This window comes from Rhinatrema bivittatum, chromosome 5 (assembly GCF_901001135.1).
Source record: "Rhinatrema bivittatum chromosome 5, aRhiBiv1.1, whole genome shotgun sequence".
Lineage (NCBI taxonomy): Eukaryota > Metazoa > Chordata > Amphibia > Gymnophiona > Rhinatrematidae > Rhinatrema > Rhinatrema bivittatum.
The window spans coordinates 356324881-356340878 of NC_042619.1; the positions used below are offsets into that span (position 1 = coordinate 356324881).

Here is a 15998-nt window from a genome sequence, read left to right on the forward strand (position 1 = left end):
ATAACTTTTAAATATTTTGGGAACTTGTCCAGCTAAACTTTAGCTGGCTAACTTGGGTGCATTCCAGAGTATTTCTTAGAGAAGTTACGTTAGCTAGATAAGTCATCCATCTAACTCTGGTTGTGCCAGAGAGCAGTCCTAAAGTTAGGCAGATAAACTTAATCAGCTATCTCTAATAGTGTGGCTGCAGCACTAAACATCCCTCCAAGGTTAGCTGCGTAGGTTTATCCAGCTAAATTTGCAATCGGCCAGTGCTGAATATTGATCTCACGGTGCTCTTTTTCAATCAGCAGATGGGTGATGTTTCTTTTTTCCTTTGTTACACTGCATACAGAGACTCTGGCTTGTTGCAGTTTCCAATTCAGTTTTTTCTGCATGCTTCTTGTTATGCGTTTTGGTCTCTTTATTCTATGTTAGGTGAGGGACAGCACGTGATTCAGGTGAGGTTTTCTGCTGGCGTGTAGTTTCTGTGTAGGACTCTATAGCAGCCTGACTTGGTCCGTTTTCCTAATAGGAGATGTATTGGTGTCTTAAGGCCTGGTGTAATATTTTCAGAGACTTATTGTACTTTAAAAGTGTGATCTTACATAACATGCACACATTTACTTGTATTTAGTTTTAAACATATTGTATGGCTCTCATGGAATTACATAAAATATGTGGCGTTTATGGCTCTCTCAGCCAAAAAGGTTCCTGACCCCTGGTCTAGGGAAAGGAAGCCAGGCCAGAGTGACACATTTAGAAATGATCAATACTTGGCAAAGAAAACCAGAAAAAATGCATATAAGCCTTGTAAGATTGTTACATAGGCAAGTAGGGATCTTATGTATTCCTCCTTCCCAGTCACTCATATTGTGATTGGCAATCATTTATTTACCATAATAAACATTTTACTAAATTTCTAAAATATCTGAGTCTTGTATACTTAGCTAAAACCATACAAAACACTAGTTTAGGGCTGAGAGGAGATATGATAGAGCCATACAGAATCATGTAAGGAATTGAACAGGTAAATGTGAATCAGCTATTTACTCTTTTGGATAATACAAGGACTAGAGGATACTCCATGAAGTTAGCAAGTGGCTCATTTAAAACAAATTAGGAAAAATTATTTTTCACTCAATGCATAATTAAGCTCTGGAATTGATTGCCAGAGGATGTGATTACAGCATTTAGTGTAGCTAGGTTTAGAAAAGGTTTGGATAAGTTTCTAGAGCAGAAGTCTATAAACTATTAATCAATAATGATTAGTAGCTTGGGATCAATTCATTTAATGTTTGGGAACTTGCCAGGTACTTGTGACTGGTTGGCCACTGTTGGACACAGAATACTGGGCTTGGTCTGACCCAGTATGACATATCTTTTGTTCCTATTTTCTATATAATACATGTATAGACATGCCTGTTGCTTTAATTCACCATCAATGATACAAACGTGAATATAGAAAAATTTTATATACATGAGAGTTCATCAGTGTGCAAATTGCTTGCACTTTGCATCTTCTAAAATAATTTTTCAGATGGGGCTGTTTGCTCATTCAGGAAAGATGAATATGAAATATTTATTTTAATGCTTAGCACAGGCCACTGCAACAATGACCTTGTGATAATCAAATAAAATTTTAAAATAATCCAGGAACTCACAACTTTTGACATCAAAATGATCAGACACTTTAGAACTGACAAATAAAAGGACTCAGATTTAGCTTTCTTGTCACATTATGTACCATAAAATTCTGATTACTCATCAAACCTCCCCTCACCCCTCCCCCTTATCACTGGAATGCCTTTAATTATTCACTTATGGTAGCCACACTATATTTCCTGGTAATATCATCTTTTCCTCATATGAAATCTTTCCTCTTGAAAGCTAATATTAAGTTAATCCAATAAAAAGTAATCACCTTGCTTTTATTTTTTTTTTGTTCTTATCTGTTAACTTTTTATTTCTGTGCAAGTAAGAGGACTACCAACGCCAGCCACTTCATCTGAAAATTTCTAAATTCTTTGTTTGGCAAGAAATATGATAATGTTTAGTTTGAGCTGTAGAAAAATAAAACACGTGTCGTGAAATTGCTCATCAAAGCTGACGAGTTTTCATTCCAATTTTATTTCAAAATTTTCAAGGACATCTGACATCACAGAGAAGCAACAATACAAAGGCAAAATAATATTGCTAAGTCTATTTCACAGTGTTCTAGGACATTTAGGGCTAAGGTTTGAAGTTTACGCGCTGCCTGGAATGTAATATCATGGCTGTCTACGTACCATGACACCATCTCATTCTATTGCATGTTCTCAAATGTTCAGTTTTGTGTCTTCTTTTTCTCGTCTCCATTTTTAGACCGCCTTCCTCCTCTTCTTCCTGAGTTTTATTCTGTTTCACCTGCATGAAAAGTTGTTAATTGAAGAGAGTTTTTCACATCGCAGCATTAAACTGTAATTTCATATCACTTGACAGGCTCTTATGAGAGGAGCCACTTCGGATGGAAACAATCTAAAGACGAGAGTGAAGTGCGAGGCAAAACTAATGTTTCCAAAAAATGTAAAAATAAAATGAAATGCACAAAGCACAAACGAGGTGCATTTCACCACAACAAATTCCATTGATGAGTATCTCAAACGAAGTCAGAAATCAAGCACAGAAGGCAGTTCTGTATCTGGTACCAAAATCAGTAGAAGAAAATAGCATGATTTTTTTTTTTTTTTGCCTTATTAGTAAATGCAATTTTTATTTATTTATTTATTTTAATGCCTGCTGTTCAACTTCCTATATTAAAACAGCAAAACTACTGCTTTTTTTTTTTTTTTAAAGAATACTTTTCTAATTTTGGCTCTGTTCCTCTTAGTCTTAACCTTGTTCATTGACTTCCTCTCTCTTCCACTCTATGGATTTTGTATCTTTCAGGCAGAAAATATGTGCAGCTTTTATGATGACTACACCTCCTCCGCACCACCACCCGTTTAGGATTACTCCACGGAGGTCACTCGTAATGGGGTCAGGTTCTGGATGCATGAGAGAGGTCTTAGAATTTGCATTTGACCTCAGAATAGGAGCACTCCCATTTGTGCGGCTCCGTCAGTCCGAGGGTGGCGACACTGAGCATACTTTCAAGATGTTTCAATGTTTATTTTGTCTCAGAAATAAAAAGAATAATTGGAGAGGACTATTTATTTATTTATTTATTTTTAATTTTTATATACCGATGTTCCTGTAAAGAATACATATCGCACCGGTTTACAAGGAACTGAACAGTCGCCTCCAGGGCGGAAATACATTAAAACAGTCGCCTCAAGGCAGAATACATTAACACAAGTATACAGGAAAACTATTAAAAGAGAACTTTCATAAACTCAATTAAACGTAACTGTGAACCATAAATCAGGAACCATAAATCAGGAACATATGTACAGAGGTAGGTATATCGTCTGTCGCTTCAGACGATATACTAGCAGAATCTTAGTGGTCTGATTTATGATGCTTGATCTCTATGCTGTTTTTATAAAGGCATTTACTGCTGCTTTAAGACAACAAAAAAAGGACAGGAGCTCTGATGTTGCATTGAAAGAGGACAGTATTAATTTCATTGCCAAAAACCTGATTAGATCTCCTTGACTCTTGTGTGAAACTGTTATTAGCTGTGGTACAGTCCTTTGGTAAATAAATACTATAGCAGTCTGCTTTGCACAACACCAGAAACAAAATTACCTAGTCTAATTCCAGGAAGAAGGTCAGCACGCATTAACGTCAGTAAATAGGTCCAGCAGACTTTATTAGAATAGCCTTAAAACTGAACCGAGAGGTAGATATATCTTCTGCGGTTATCAACTCAGATATAAATCTGCTTGCCTGTGCTTTCTAGATTCTTCCCCTGCTGCTTTCTGAAATGCGAGTGATCCGAGAACAGCGCCAAGGAACTGTGGGAATAGCGTCGTAGCACAGTCGACGTCAGCAGATGAGGACTGTTTGTCCACCCAGTCTGCCTCGCTTCCCTGCTTAAGAATATAAATTGGGTTCTTGCTGCAGTTGCATCTTGGTTGACCTTGCCACCTGTCCTTGAAAGCTTGATGCCACTGGACCATGGTGAGGTTCAAGCTGACCTCTCTTTTCTCCCCCTATTTCACCTCGTCAGGAAGGAACCCAAGGGAGCACGTGTCAGAGCCCGGCCCCAGCAGTCCCACAGAAACCCTTGTTGCCCAGTGACCGGGATAGGGCTCCACTGGTGAGGATTCCTTAGCTTTCCCCACCGTGGCAGCCTGCGCTGCACTGACCTGAGGGCTCTGTAATTATTACCTGCATTTTCCTGGTTTCCATTTTCACGGTGTGGGATGATGTTTCCTCTCAGCCAGCCTTTCGGTACCTCTCCAGTCTCTAAAACACAAATTGAACAGAACTGTGAGGGGCAGAGTGAGTAACTTCCTCCGCTTTCTCAGCACCCTGGGATGTATGCCATCAAGTCCCATAGCCTTTCGACAATCATTCGTGCCTTCTTCATCCTAACCTCGGACCCATCACCTTCCCTCCGTTCGGCAAATACTGTTCATTAGAAAGCCACTGCCCGCTTCTTTGCCTATCAAGGTGTAGAGCTTTGCAAGGTTTTAAACTGATAATCAAAATGCTCCACCTTTAAAAATGCAGCCTGATAATATGCAAATAATGTCGGGCTCTATCTGGTGCCTTTCCTGACTACACGACTGCACGTGCCCCTCCATCCTTTAGCTGTGCGTTAGTACTTCTAGTAACCGAACGCTAAGCCATGCTATAATTATGCTGGGGTATTTCTTTGCATAAACAGATGCAGTTATTGTTGTTCCCTTTAATGACAGGGTAACACAGATGCCTGGGCCGCTGACGGAAACTGAGATACGCCACGAGCGGCAGGGAGCTCATTCATAACCCGATGCCATTGAAGGACTGCCAATAGCCAAACAAATGAAAGGAGAACAACTTGCTGATGATAGGATGCAACACAACATTTCCTTGCTTCTCCGAGCCCACAAACAACATATTTCCTAATAATACATTTTGCCATCCTCTATTGGCTTTTCAGTTACCAATGCAAAGCTATTTATCACAAGAGTCTGATACATGATGTGCTTTAAAAAGTAAAGTAAATATCTCTGCGTGTCTTTTCACGTATTTTGGAAAGTGTAATAGGAGAGTCGAACCACAAACAATTTGAAGGAAAAGGCATCAGGGCAGCCCCAGGGACAAGTCAAGTATGGCAGAGGGGAAAAAATGACACAATAAAGAGAAGGGGAGGAGAGAGAGAGACGAACTCCACCCAAATCTGTCACATCCTTGGGACTGGAAGGAAAAGGGGGCACTTTGGCAAGGAGAGAGAGAGTCAGGAGGGTGAGTTCCAGACTGAAGGCAGGGGGGAAATAACCGGTCACCCTGAGATTATCGTAGATTAGCAGGGGAGGGTGGGGGGACCAGGTGAACAGACAGCACCTCCTTCACATGTTCACTCTCTCCCACATACATGTTCCTTCTCACCCCACCCCACCCCTGACACAAACGCACTCCCTCTCGCATGCACATTTCTGCTCACCCAAGGCTCGCTTACACTCGTACCTTTCTCACTCTCACGTGCACGCTCTCCTCCGCCTTTTCTACACACACTTTCTTCCACACTCGAACCCCCACCAACAATAGCAGCCTCCTCCTTCCCTGTCCTCCCAAACTCAGCCTGAGTAGCCATGCCGCTTTCTTTTTCTGGGGCCTACTGCCAGTCTCTGCAACAGAGACCAAGGCAATTTCCTTATAATTCCAGAGTCTCCAGGCCAAATCTGGAGATTTCCCAGGGTATGGGGGATACAACATCAACAAGTAACCGGAGGAGGAGGAAGAACTTAACATTACCTGGGATCAGCCGGGGAGTTAGGAGGAGAGACTAGAAGTACTACCCTGGCCGCCAAAGCAGGTTGGGTCTGACCCAAGTCCTGTAGGTTCAGAGAGGTGAACTAGAAGGAAAGCCAAGCCCTCACCCTGCCCACAGTCAATGGTGGATCTCCCGTAAGCGCTCCCAGAGTGGCCAGTGGGCCTCTATCACAGCAGGCTTTTGGATAAATGAAGGCATACAGCGATATTCATTGCAATGTCAATGGGCATGTAGGAATGAAGGTAGACGAAAAGTTCTAGGGGGCTACCTTTTTTTTATTAGACTAACTTAATACGTTTCTGATTATCTGTTGAGACTTGTACTCTTCTCTTCATCTGGTCAAAGCATAATGAGCAGGTTAATGCAAAGAATGATGGTGCCCATATTTACAAGAACAGATTGCATTGCAATGGTAGTACAACACAAATGGAGGAAAAGAGGAGTGATGCATTAGCAGAATAGTGGGAAGACTTACACAGAAACAGGAGGGTTATATATGATACCAGCAAGGAAATCCTCCTCTATTATTGAGCTCTCTCTTTTCAAACTCAGGGTGACATATAAGTTATGGGCACTGGAGAATCAACCTGACCTATTAAGGAGTTTTTCAGATAAGAAGAAAGAGAGTCTTGTTTTACTTGTGCTATCCCTATTCTTCTGACCGTACTATTTGGAATTCTTTTTAATTGTGCTGCCTGATGTCTTGACAAAACTCCATTTGCAGGTGTTTATTTTCCTCAATTGCAGCAGTTAAAAGGCATTAAAAAAATAAACAACAACCCAGATCTGTGCTACCTTGTTTCCTCCCTACCCACGCTCCTCGTTTCCTGCTTTTTGCCTACACAGTAACGAGTCTGGGGGGCTACTCCGGACTTGACATTATGTTTAGAAAAATCAGATTGGAGCAGTTGTTTAAAAAGTCCTTGGCAAGGATGAAATTAGAAAAGCAGCTCCAGTCACGGTTTTGTCTTGCAGATTTCTAAAAGGTGATGCAATCGGTGGTGGTGCTCAGCGGCCCTGATTTATGCAGCTTGTTTTGTGTGGGGCTGCCACAAAAACGTGTGCAGAAATGTACACATTGTACAGAACTCCAATGCACGAAAGGGACACGGAATTGGGAGAGAGAACCTCCCTTTCTTACCCATGACATTCCACGTTCAATTTAACATTTTAATGTACTAATGTAGGGCATAGTGTAATATTTGCATTGCTGCTTTTTCATGGGTATGGATGTTGCTGTTTGAGTTTTGGCAGTTGGTGCTATTTCAATATAGGAGGTCTGCTATATAAGTTCCAAGTGTCTTTTTTTATAGTTTTGTGGTACTTCACCTGCAAGAGGAATCCACCTATTTCAACCCAACCAATGATTTCAGACTCCCTTTCGACTATGTGGTATGGATTTATGGATTTTTATTTTTTAATTATAAACTTTATTTCTTGCTCTGTTTTGGGTTTTTTTTGTAGTCTGCCCCCAAATATTACAGATAACAGTCATCAACATTGTGACATGATTTCTGAAATATATTTCTATTATGTGTATGTACAAGTGTTTTCCCGACCACTGTGCCTTCAGAACTGGCCAGGTGCGTGCGCCACAGAAAAGTCACTGCCTCCTGATGCTCAGAACCGGGCCAGCACCTGGGCCTTGTTCTCAGTGCCTTACAAAGGGAGAAATGAGGACCGGCTCTTAAACATGAGGGAGCTCCTTTCTGAGAACATCTAATCATCTGTGCTACTTCTTCCTAGCTATAGTATGAGCCCCAGAGAGGGCTAATTCTTGGTCAGCAACATTATCTTTGGTTTCCCTCTATCTATCTACCATAAACTCCTGGTTCTCTCATAACCGGTTAAAACTAAACTCCTCAAAAACTGAAATTATACATTTATCATCTATTTCAGATACTACAATAGGTCCACCATCACACTTGTCAATAAACAATATCACCCATACCACGTCAAGCTACGAACCTAGGTATACTCATAAACTCTGATATTTCCATGAAGCAACATATCTCCTCACTTACCAAAAAATCATTTTATAAACTACGGCTTCTAAAGCATCTCCGACCACTGCTCTTCTACCGTGACTATCGAACCATTCTTCAATCTCTAGTCTTCTCCGGTCTCGATTATTGTAATGCTCTTTACCTAGGACTACCAGATTCTTCACTATACCCTCTTCAACTAATTCAAAACAGTGCAGCCCGAATTCTAACTAGAACACCTTTACACCATCATATCACTCCCATCCTTCAATCTTTACATTGGCTCCCCATAAAATTCAGGATAAAATATAAAATTCTTTCCACTATTCATAGCTTAATCCACAGTCCAACTTCCACCTGGCTCTGCTCATTACTACGGATTTACAAACCTACAAGACACTTAAGATCACTCACCCAAAATCTCTTAGACATTCCCTCACCCAAACAAGCCAGATTAGACGTCACCAGAAAGAGAGCTTTCTCGGTAGCCGGTCCCATTCTTGGAACTCACTCCCAAACCCTCTCCAATCAATATCAAATCCTTCTCATTTCAAAAAATCACTCAAAACTCATTTGTTCCAACTCGCATTTCAAACATCCACTCAAGAACAAGTTTAATGCTCATTCATTCCATTTCCACATTCATCACTCTCATTTCATTTTCTCCCCCCCTATCCCCCTCCTCCCTCCTTACCATTCTCCCACTCCCCCATATTAGCTACATTCCCATTTTTTCATGCCCCCCCTTTCCCCCCTCCCCTCCTTCCCCCGATAGGAAGTCCATGGCAACATATTCTTATTATTTTTTTTTATTTTTTGAGTAATTAATTTGATTTATTTTGAAAAGTTTTAGCTATTGATTAATTTTTGTATATTTTAACTTATTTTTAATTTGACTTTTCTTTTTAAAAACTTTATTTTAATTAATGTAAACCGTTTTGACAAAAACTCATTTTATAAAACAGTATATAAATACTTTTAAATAAATAAATAAATAAATAATTCAGTGGCACAGCCAGAACTGATTTTGTTTTGGGGGGGGGGGGGGGGCAAGGTTAACATGGACTGGCAGTAGTCATACAGATCTGAGCCCTACTAGTTGTGCTCTTACCCATAAATAATGCCTTAAGAGTGCACCCGACAAAGAATTTCTAAGTAGTCTGCAACAGCTGTTATGCATCAGGAGTGAAATTTTACAATATTTTAACTTACTTATTCCAAGCACTTACCAACATTAAAAATCCCTTATTAATCTGTATTAATTTAATATTTACTGTAGTTTATAAATACACATCATGTAAAAAGCAAACAACACAATCAATCATGCAATAAAACAAATATCAATGTATGCTTTCATGAATCCTCTTTCTAGAAAGGCAGAGATCATCATAACTACAATAAAATAGCAATAATCTTAAGAATGAGTACAGAGCAGAACTAGGACAGTTCACATTAGAACCCAACGTGCCAAAATAAGAATATTCAAATTCTGGTATGACCTCAGCAAAACAAAATCCTTCCACTGCTAAATATTTTGTGATGTAACTCAAAACTGCAAAAAAACAAGAGACACCTAGAACCTTGCCATTCCATACAATCACAGGATTAACTCCCAGGAATCAAACAGTACCATTATTTATGAAAAAGCCAGACCCTAGAACACTAATACACCACCTACTGGGCAAACAGAACAAGCAGTGCTGCTACAAATCCCTACAGAGACACTGCACGCTAGCCAAAGTACTGCACTTCTGTCATGCACCGGCAGAACAAAGACCGCCCCTTACCCAATACAGATACAAGGGAGTACAAATTAGAAACAGAAACATGCAGACAAAACCGAAATAGAAAGCCTGAGAAACCAGTGGAACTCTAAAGAGCAAAATACAAAAATGTAAGAAATGCACATTCCAATCACTAACAACTCTACATGTATGTATTTATTTATTTATTACCTTTGTTCTCTCATCTTTTTATTTTTCTAATCAGTTGGTCCCGGTGTCATTTAGCCACTTTCCCTTGTCTGGCTTTTCCTAATTCTTTTTTCAAGGTCTCTTTTGTCTTTCTGCTTCTTCTCTCTCCTCCTTTCTTCTTCCTTTCTTCTCTTACATACTCACACACACACAAAGGCTCTCAGGTTCACACACACAGGCCCCCCCCCCCACACACACACACACATTCTCTCTCATGTACACACACACACACACACATGAAATGAGAGTCTCACACTCACTTCTCACTGCCCCCGGTCCCCAGGGGTTTCACACTCACCCCCTCACTGCCACCCCCCCTTCCCCAACGGTTTCACACCTACCCCTCATTGCCCCCATTCCCACCAGTCTCTCACTGCCAAACTTGCTCCTGCTCCTTCCCTCTCACTCACCGCTTCTCTGTCATTCACCCCTTTCCTTCCTTCTCACTCTTCCTACTTTTCAATACTTTCTCTCCCCGCTCTTACCCCCCTTCTCAGTCCTCCTCCTCCATTTCCTTTCCATCCCTTCTCTAACTCATCCACTTCCCTTCTTCCCTCTCACTTACTCCTCCTTCCCTTCAATTCATTCCCTCCTCCCATCCCCTTCCCTCTCAGTCATTCCACTTCCATCCCTTTCCTTTTCTCCCCTCTCAGGTAGAGGAGACAAGGGAGTGAGACATTCTGACTCCTCCTCCCTTCCCCTTTCACAACCTGCCTCCCTCACCTCCTGCAGCCCGTCACATCATCATGGCTGTCTTCAGCCTGATGAGTGGTACTCTCATGGGCCGGTCTTCGCCAGGCCATTGTGGTCCTCAGTCCGCGAGGGGTGGAACCCTCGTGGGCAGGTCTTGAAGGTGCCACCGAACTTCTGCTCATGTGCCCACAGGGGGGGGTGGGATCCCGGCGGACATGTCATCATTGCACCACTGTGGTTCTGCTCATGTGCTCATGCAGGGAGGATCCCCACGGGCACATCGAATCGCTGCAGTTCTGCTTATGTGCCTGCGGGGGAAGTGTGTGAGGAATCTCTGCAGGCACAGCATCACCGCGCTGTTATTGTTTTGTTCATGAGCCCACAGGGAGTAGACTCTCCATGGGCAGGTCATCACCACACTGCTGTGGTGTTGAGCAGCTCTGTTTGGGTGGGCCTGGCCAAAGAGGGTAGGCCACAGCCCACACAGGCCCACCCATGGCTATGCCACTGGGCTAATTAATGGGCAATTACAGCTATCACAGAGGAACTAGGCACAATTTAATGCCAAACCAATATTCTATATATGATTTTATTTCACAAACATATCAAAAATACATTTAATAACAAAAAATGCTAAGTGCAACAGGCAATACCCACATTAAAAACACATCATACTTCCATACATACCATCACCCCAAACAACATCCTATTAAAATACATCATGTACATTAACAATGGCAATAAGTTCTTATATACCCACAATATTGCAACACATAATAATTCTCAATGTTACTCACTATTCTAACAGATACTCAGTATCTACTATATATTAACAAATAGTGTCATATCATTTTATTTTAAATCACGAAAATATTATCTAATGTTATAAAATGTTATAACAGATACCAAGTATCTACAGTATTCAAACAATTCACAACATCGTGTATTATTTCAAATTGGACAAAGTAATATCTGTATAATACCCCATATAATACCCGACGGGATACCCGTTTTACCCCTGTCTTGGGGCTTCTTCAGGGAAAGTGCTGTGCTATTCAAATGACCCAATGTATTGTAGTCTTCATAAAGCATAATATTCAATGTCCATAGGTCAATGCTGCATCGTTGAATTCCGTAATATTCATCGCGTGGATATCAGTTGCACAAAGCATAAGTTTCTATAACTATACAAAAAACATATCATAATATTGAAATAAACAATTCAAGACTGGTGAATCCACCCTGTGCACCTTCACCTTAACCACACCGTACCAACCAGCTCTATTCAACGGGAACATGCTGTTTCCTCAATGGTTTGTAACCATTTAACTGGCTGCAACAAAGTTGCTGAACATATGTTGTCAGTCCATCATTAAATTTTCATGCCACACCGGCCACGACTGATTCAACAACCTTTACAAAACCTGTATAAAATCATTAAGTAACATGCATAAATTCAAAATGTTCCATAACCCATCTATAAAAAACACACTATCTGAAAAAATCCTTCATGTAGCGGCCTCTACCCCAAAGTCAATTCACCAAACTTAAAAATTGACACAAACACACAAGAATGTATTCAACATTTTTACATTCATGCCGCGCAATTTGCCTCACCTTCAAATCATGGAACATTATATAACTGTTTATAAAATCTCACTGCTGTTTTCTAACCTGAGTAATGCTCACTTACTCCTTTCTTATCCATACCATACTTCTTACCCCCGTTAAAAAAACTTTCAAACCTAGTGCATCAACATTTCCCACCATATAAATTGCATCCTAAGACAAGAAGCTATTCACTCGCATCAAAAAAGACTATAGAATATTACCTTAATACAACTTAAAATAAGTCTTCATCGATTTGTATCACACCCGAAGGTTTTACTGCATCAGACGCCGCCGCACTAACCGGCACTTCTCAAAGAAGGCTAACGTGGATACGTAACATGCATCTATTTAACCCTCCTATCCAATCACCTCATATCCAATCACCGCCTCCCTAACCGGCACTTCTCAAAAAGGCTGACGTAAATACGTAACATGCGTCTCTTTGACCCTCATTATCCAATCACTAAATAGCCTGAACAAACGTCACCATTAGCGTAAGAAGCCTAAAAACTAACCATCTGCAAACCTATCAAAAACAACATAACATGAATATCCAACAAATGCATCGCTTGCTGAATATAAATATTCTGAAAAGCTACCCATAGAATAATATCATTTTAAGCATTATAGAAAGCTTCCCATTCGATCATATCATTCAATCCATGGGGGTGAACAGTCCTCCATGTATAAATATAGCTTTGTTCAATCTTCCTCAGAATATTACTCACGTCGCCCTGCTGGCGCACGTGACATTGTTGAACAACAAAAAACTTAAGATCATCAAGGCTATGTTTAGCAGTATCCCAATGAGACACCAATGGGGCTCCACTTTTATGTGTCCTGAGCCTACTTTTATGTTCAGTGATGCGTTGCCTTATTTGCCTACTCGTGTATCCAATATATATCATCTCACATGGGCAAACAATTGCATAAATAACCATAGAGGACGCACACTTGAACCTTCCTCTTAAAGAATGAGAATGAACCAAATGGGATACCTTATATTCATTGATCTCTAATACATTTTGGCATACTGAACAATTTCCACATGTAGTCTGGCCCCAATTATCCTGTGCTTGCTCCAACCTTGTTCTAGACAACAATGATTTGACATTGTTGCCTTTACGCAATATAAGAACTTATTGGCATTGTTAATGTACGTGATGTATTTTAATAGGATGTTGTTTGGGGTGATGGTATGTATGGTATGTATGGAAGTATGATGTGAGTGTTTTTAATGTGGGTATTGCCTGTTGCACTTAGCATTTTTTGTTATTAAATGTATTTTTGATATGTTTGTGAAATAAAATCATATATAGAATATTGGTTTGGCATTAAATTGTGCCTAGTTCCTCTGTGATAGCTGTAATTGTCCTGGATAACAGAAGATGCACTTGCGTATATGACCTAATTAATGGGCAAGCAGGCAAGGCCTGGACAGCTGTTATGTAGTTTGTACAGCACACACACATTGCACAGAGTTCCTCCGCATATTCCCTGACTTGGAGTCTTTCCAGCTTCTGTCTTCTCCCCTAAGTGAGATGGGGGAGATGTTCTGAGCACTGCAAATGACTGAGTATTTGGAGCAGCAGCTATTAAGGATCTCTAGGAGCTACTTGTGGCGTCCAAAGCAACTTCACTTAGTGGCTTCCCGCACCACACTGGCTTCTCCCTTCTCTTGTACATAAAGGGAGCTGGTACAACATGGCAGATTCATGTGCACCTTTACCCCCTCTGTCTTGGTTGTAAAATTTGGAAATCAGACTGGTGAGGCTTCCAGTGCTTCCCCTGCTTTTTTTTTGGCCATATTTGTGTATTTATTAGCTCACGTTTTGTCTTGAGCTACCAATAAAAAATGACATTCAGGTACGGTAAGTATCAGAGTCCTCTCCATGTCTGCATTGCCGGCTCCTTGGACATTGGCGTGCCAGCCAAGCTTTTTGTTAATGGTCTTGGAAAGGTGGGGGAAGCACGGACATACAAAACAAGCTCTCATAGTCAAAAGTATGGGGGCAATTTTGAAAACTACATTTTGGTTCAAAGTTGTGGATAATACTTTGCACCAATTCTCAAAGAGAAAGTATAGGCATTGCTTTCCCTTTAAAACTGTGAATACTTTTTGGGCAGTTTTCAAAAAGTCCCTTCACCTGGGTAAATCTGTATTTACTAGAGATGTGAATCGGAACTGAAATCCGAACCGATTCTGGTTCCGATTCACATCTATAGAGATGTGAATCGGAACTGAAATCCGAACAGATTCTGGTTCCGATTCACATCTCTAGTATTTACTCGTGTAAAAGGCTTTAGACACCTGGCCACTCTGTGTCCAATTGTGTGTTTTTATAGGATTGTTTTGAGAGGGGTGACAGTGGGGCTGGTGATCCCACCTGGCCCCTTTCTGCAAGGAGCTATTTATTTATTTATTTATTTAAGTCCGCATTGTCTTTTGAATATAGCTGGATTAAGGTTAACGTTATCTGGCCACATGAGACTGGATATCTGTAATCCTAACCAGCGATATTCCAAAGACTGCTGCTGAGGTGCAAGGTTATCCAGCTGTTGGTAGCCGGATATCTGTCAACTATCTGGGATAACTTGCCCAGCTAATCTTAGCCAAATAAGGTGTCTGTTGGAGGCTTTTTTAAATATCGGCCTTTGTGTGTCTTGACTGGATGGTTAACTCCATGGGGTAGGAATTGTCTCTTGTGTTTCTCTATAGTGCTGAGTACACTTTGTAGTGCTAAATAAACAGAAATAATAATAATATCCATCCTGCCGTTCCAAATAGTTATTCGCCTCGGTCTCTAAATGCATGATTGAAACCTATAAACTTTAGAGAGAAGGGTAAGCCAGAGCAGAGTGGGGAAGTGTGGTTTACCAAAACTACCCTAATGCAGCTTAAAACATCAACTGGACCATGACAGAAAAAAAAAAAGTAGAGCTGAAGCAAACATTAGTGAATCAGAAAATCCATCCTACAGGCAACAATGAACCCCCAGTCTGGTGACAGGCACGCCAGCTTCCCAAAGGCAAATGTGCTCGAAGGCCGCACTGGGCGATGAGGAACTAAACGTTTGCCTTACAACTAATCGGTAGAGTTGAACAAAAGACTCCTCGAACCTGGGTCTTCATGCCAGACGAGCAGGCTGAGTTCAAGCCATGCTGAAAGTCCGTCCTGGCTTTGCTTACCTGCTAAGCCTACTGCCCCCCAGTTTAACCCTGGAGATCCATCGCCAGCGCAGCGAGCAACGCACCGTGACAGCACAACAAACGGATACTGTACCCTTCCTTTGGTAAGGATGTGTGTCTTCCTGTTGCTTCTGGTTTTCCCTTTCCTCTGGACCAGCGCTTTCTTCGGAGGACTCTCTTTCTCTGAATATTTCTTCCCTTCTCTTTCTTTCCCCTAGAATGCTAATTTACATGATTTTTCCAAACTTTAATGACAAATGACGAGATAGGCTTCAACTGTAATGTAACTTCGAATCAAACGCAGCTGCTCAGAGTGCAGTTTTAATGCCGGCGCCAGCAGCAAACAAAGGAAAGTACCAGTTTATGCTTCATGTTCTACCTCTTATTGCACAAAAAAAAAGCAACATGAAATAGTAAGATAATAAATACTGCATTTACTTGTTCAATCTACTTTAGCATGCAATATTATTAGCCTGGGCAAGTACATGCAATAAAATGTATAATAGTATTAATATAATCAGTAACAAATCTTTGCTAGACCGTTTGCATTAAAAATAACAAACATTGCTAGGGCAAATATTTATTATCCTATTATATTTATTTTGTTGTGTGTACAAAGCAAAGGTTTCCTGCAATGTGAACTCCCAACATACCCAGAGAAAA

The 15998-nt window shown here is 40.8% G+C and overlaps 1 protein-coding gene across 1 annotated transcript in view; it reads right to left on the bottom strand.

The window, feature by feature from the left end:
* Positions 1 to 2093: 2093 nt before the first annotated feature.
* The window catches only part of TEX29 (testis expressed 29), a 30306-nt gene continuing 16401 nt past the window's right edge, over positions 2094 to 15998 (bottom strand). Inside the window, exons 5-7 of the mRNA XM_029604688.1 lie at positions 15430 to 15557; positions 4294 to 4371; positions 2094 to 2385 (exon numbers count right to left, since the gene is read on the bottom strand). Coding sequence (XP_029460548.1) covers positions 2372 to 2385; positions 4294 to 4371; positions 15430 to 15557 — 220 coding nt within the window. The 3' untranslated portion in view covers positions 2094 to 2371. The remainder of the gene's footprint in view (positions 2386 to 4293; positions 4372 to 15429; positions 15558 to 15998) is intronic.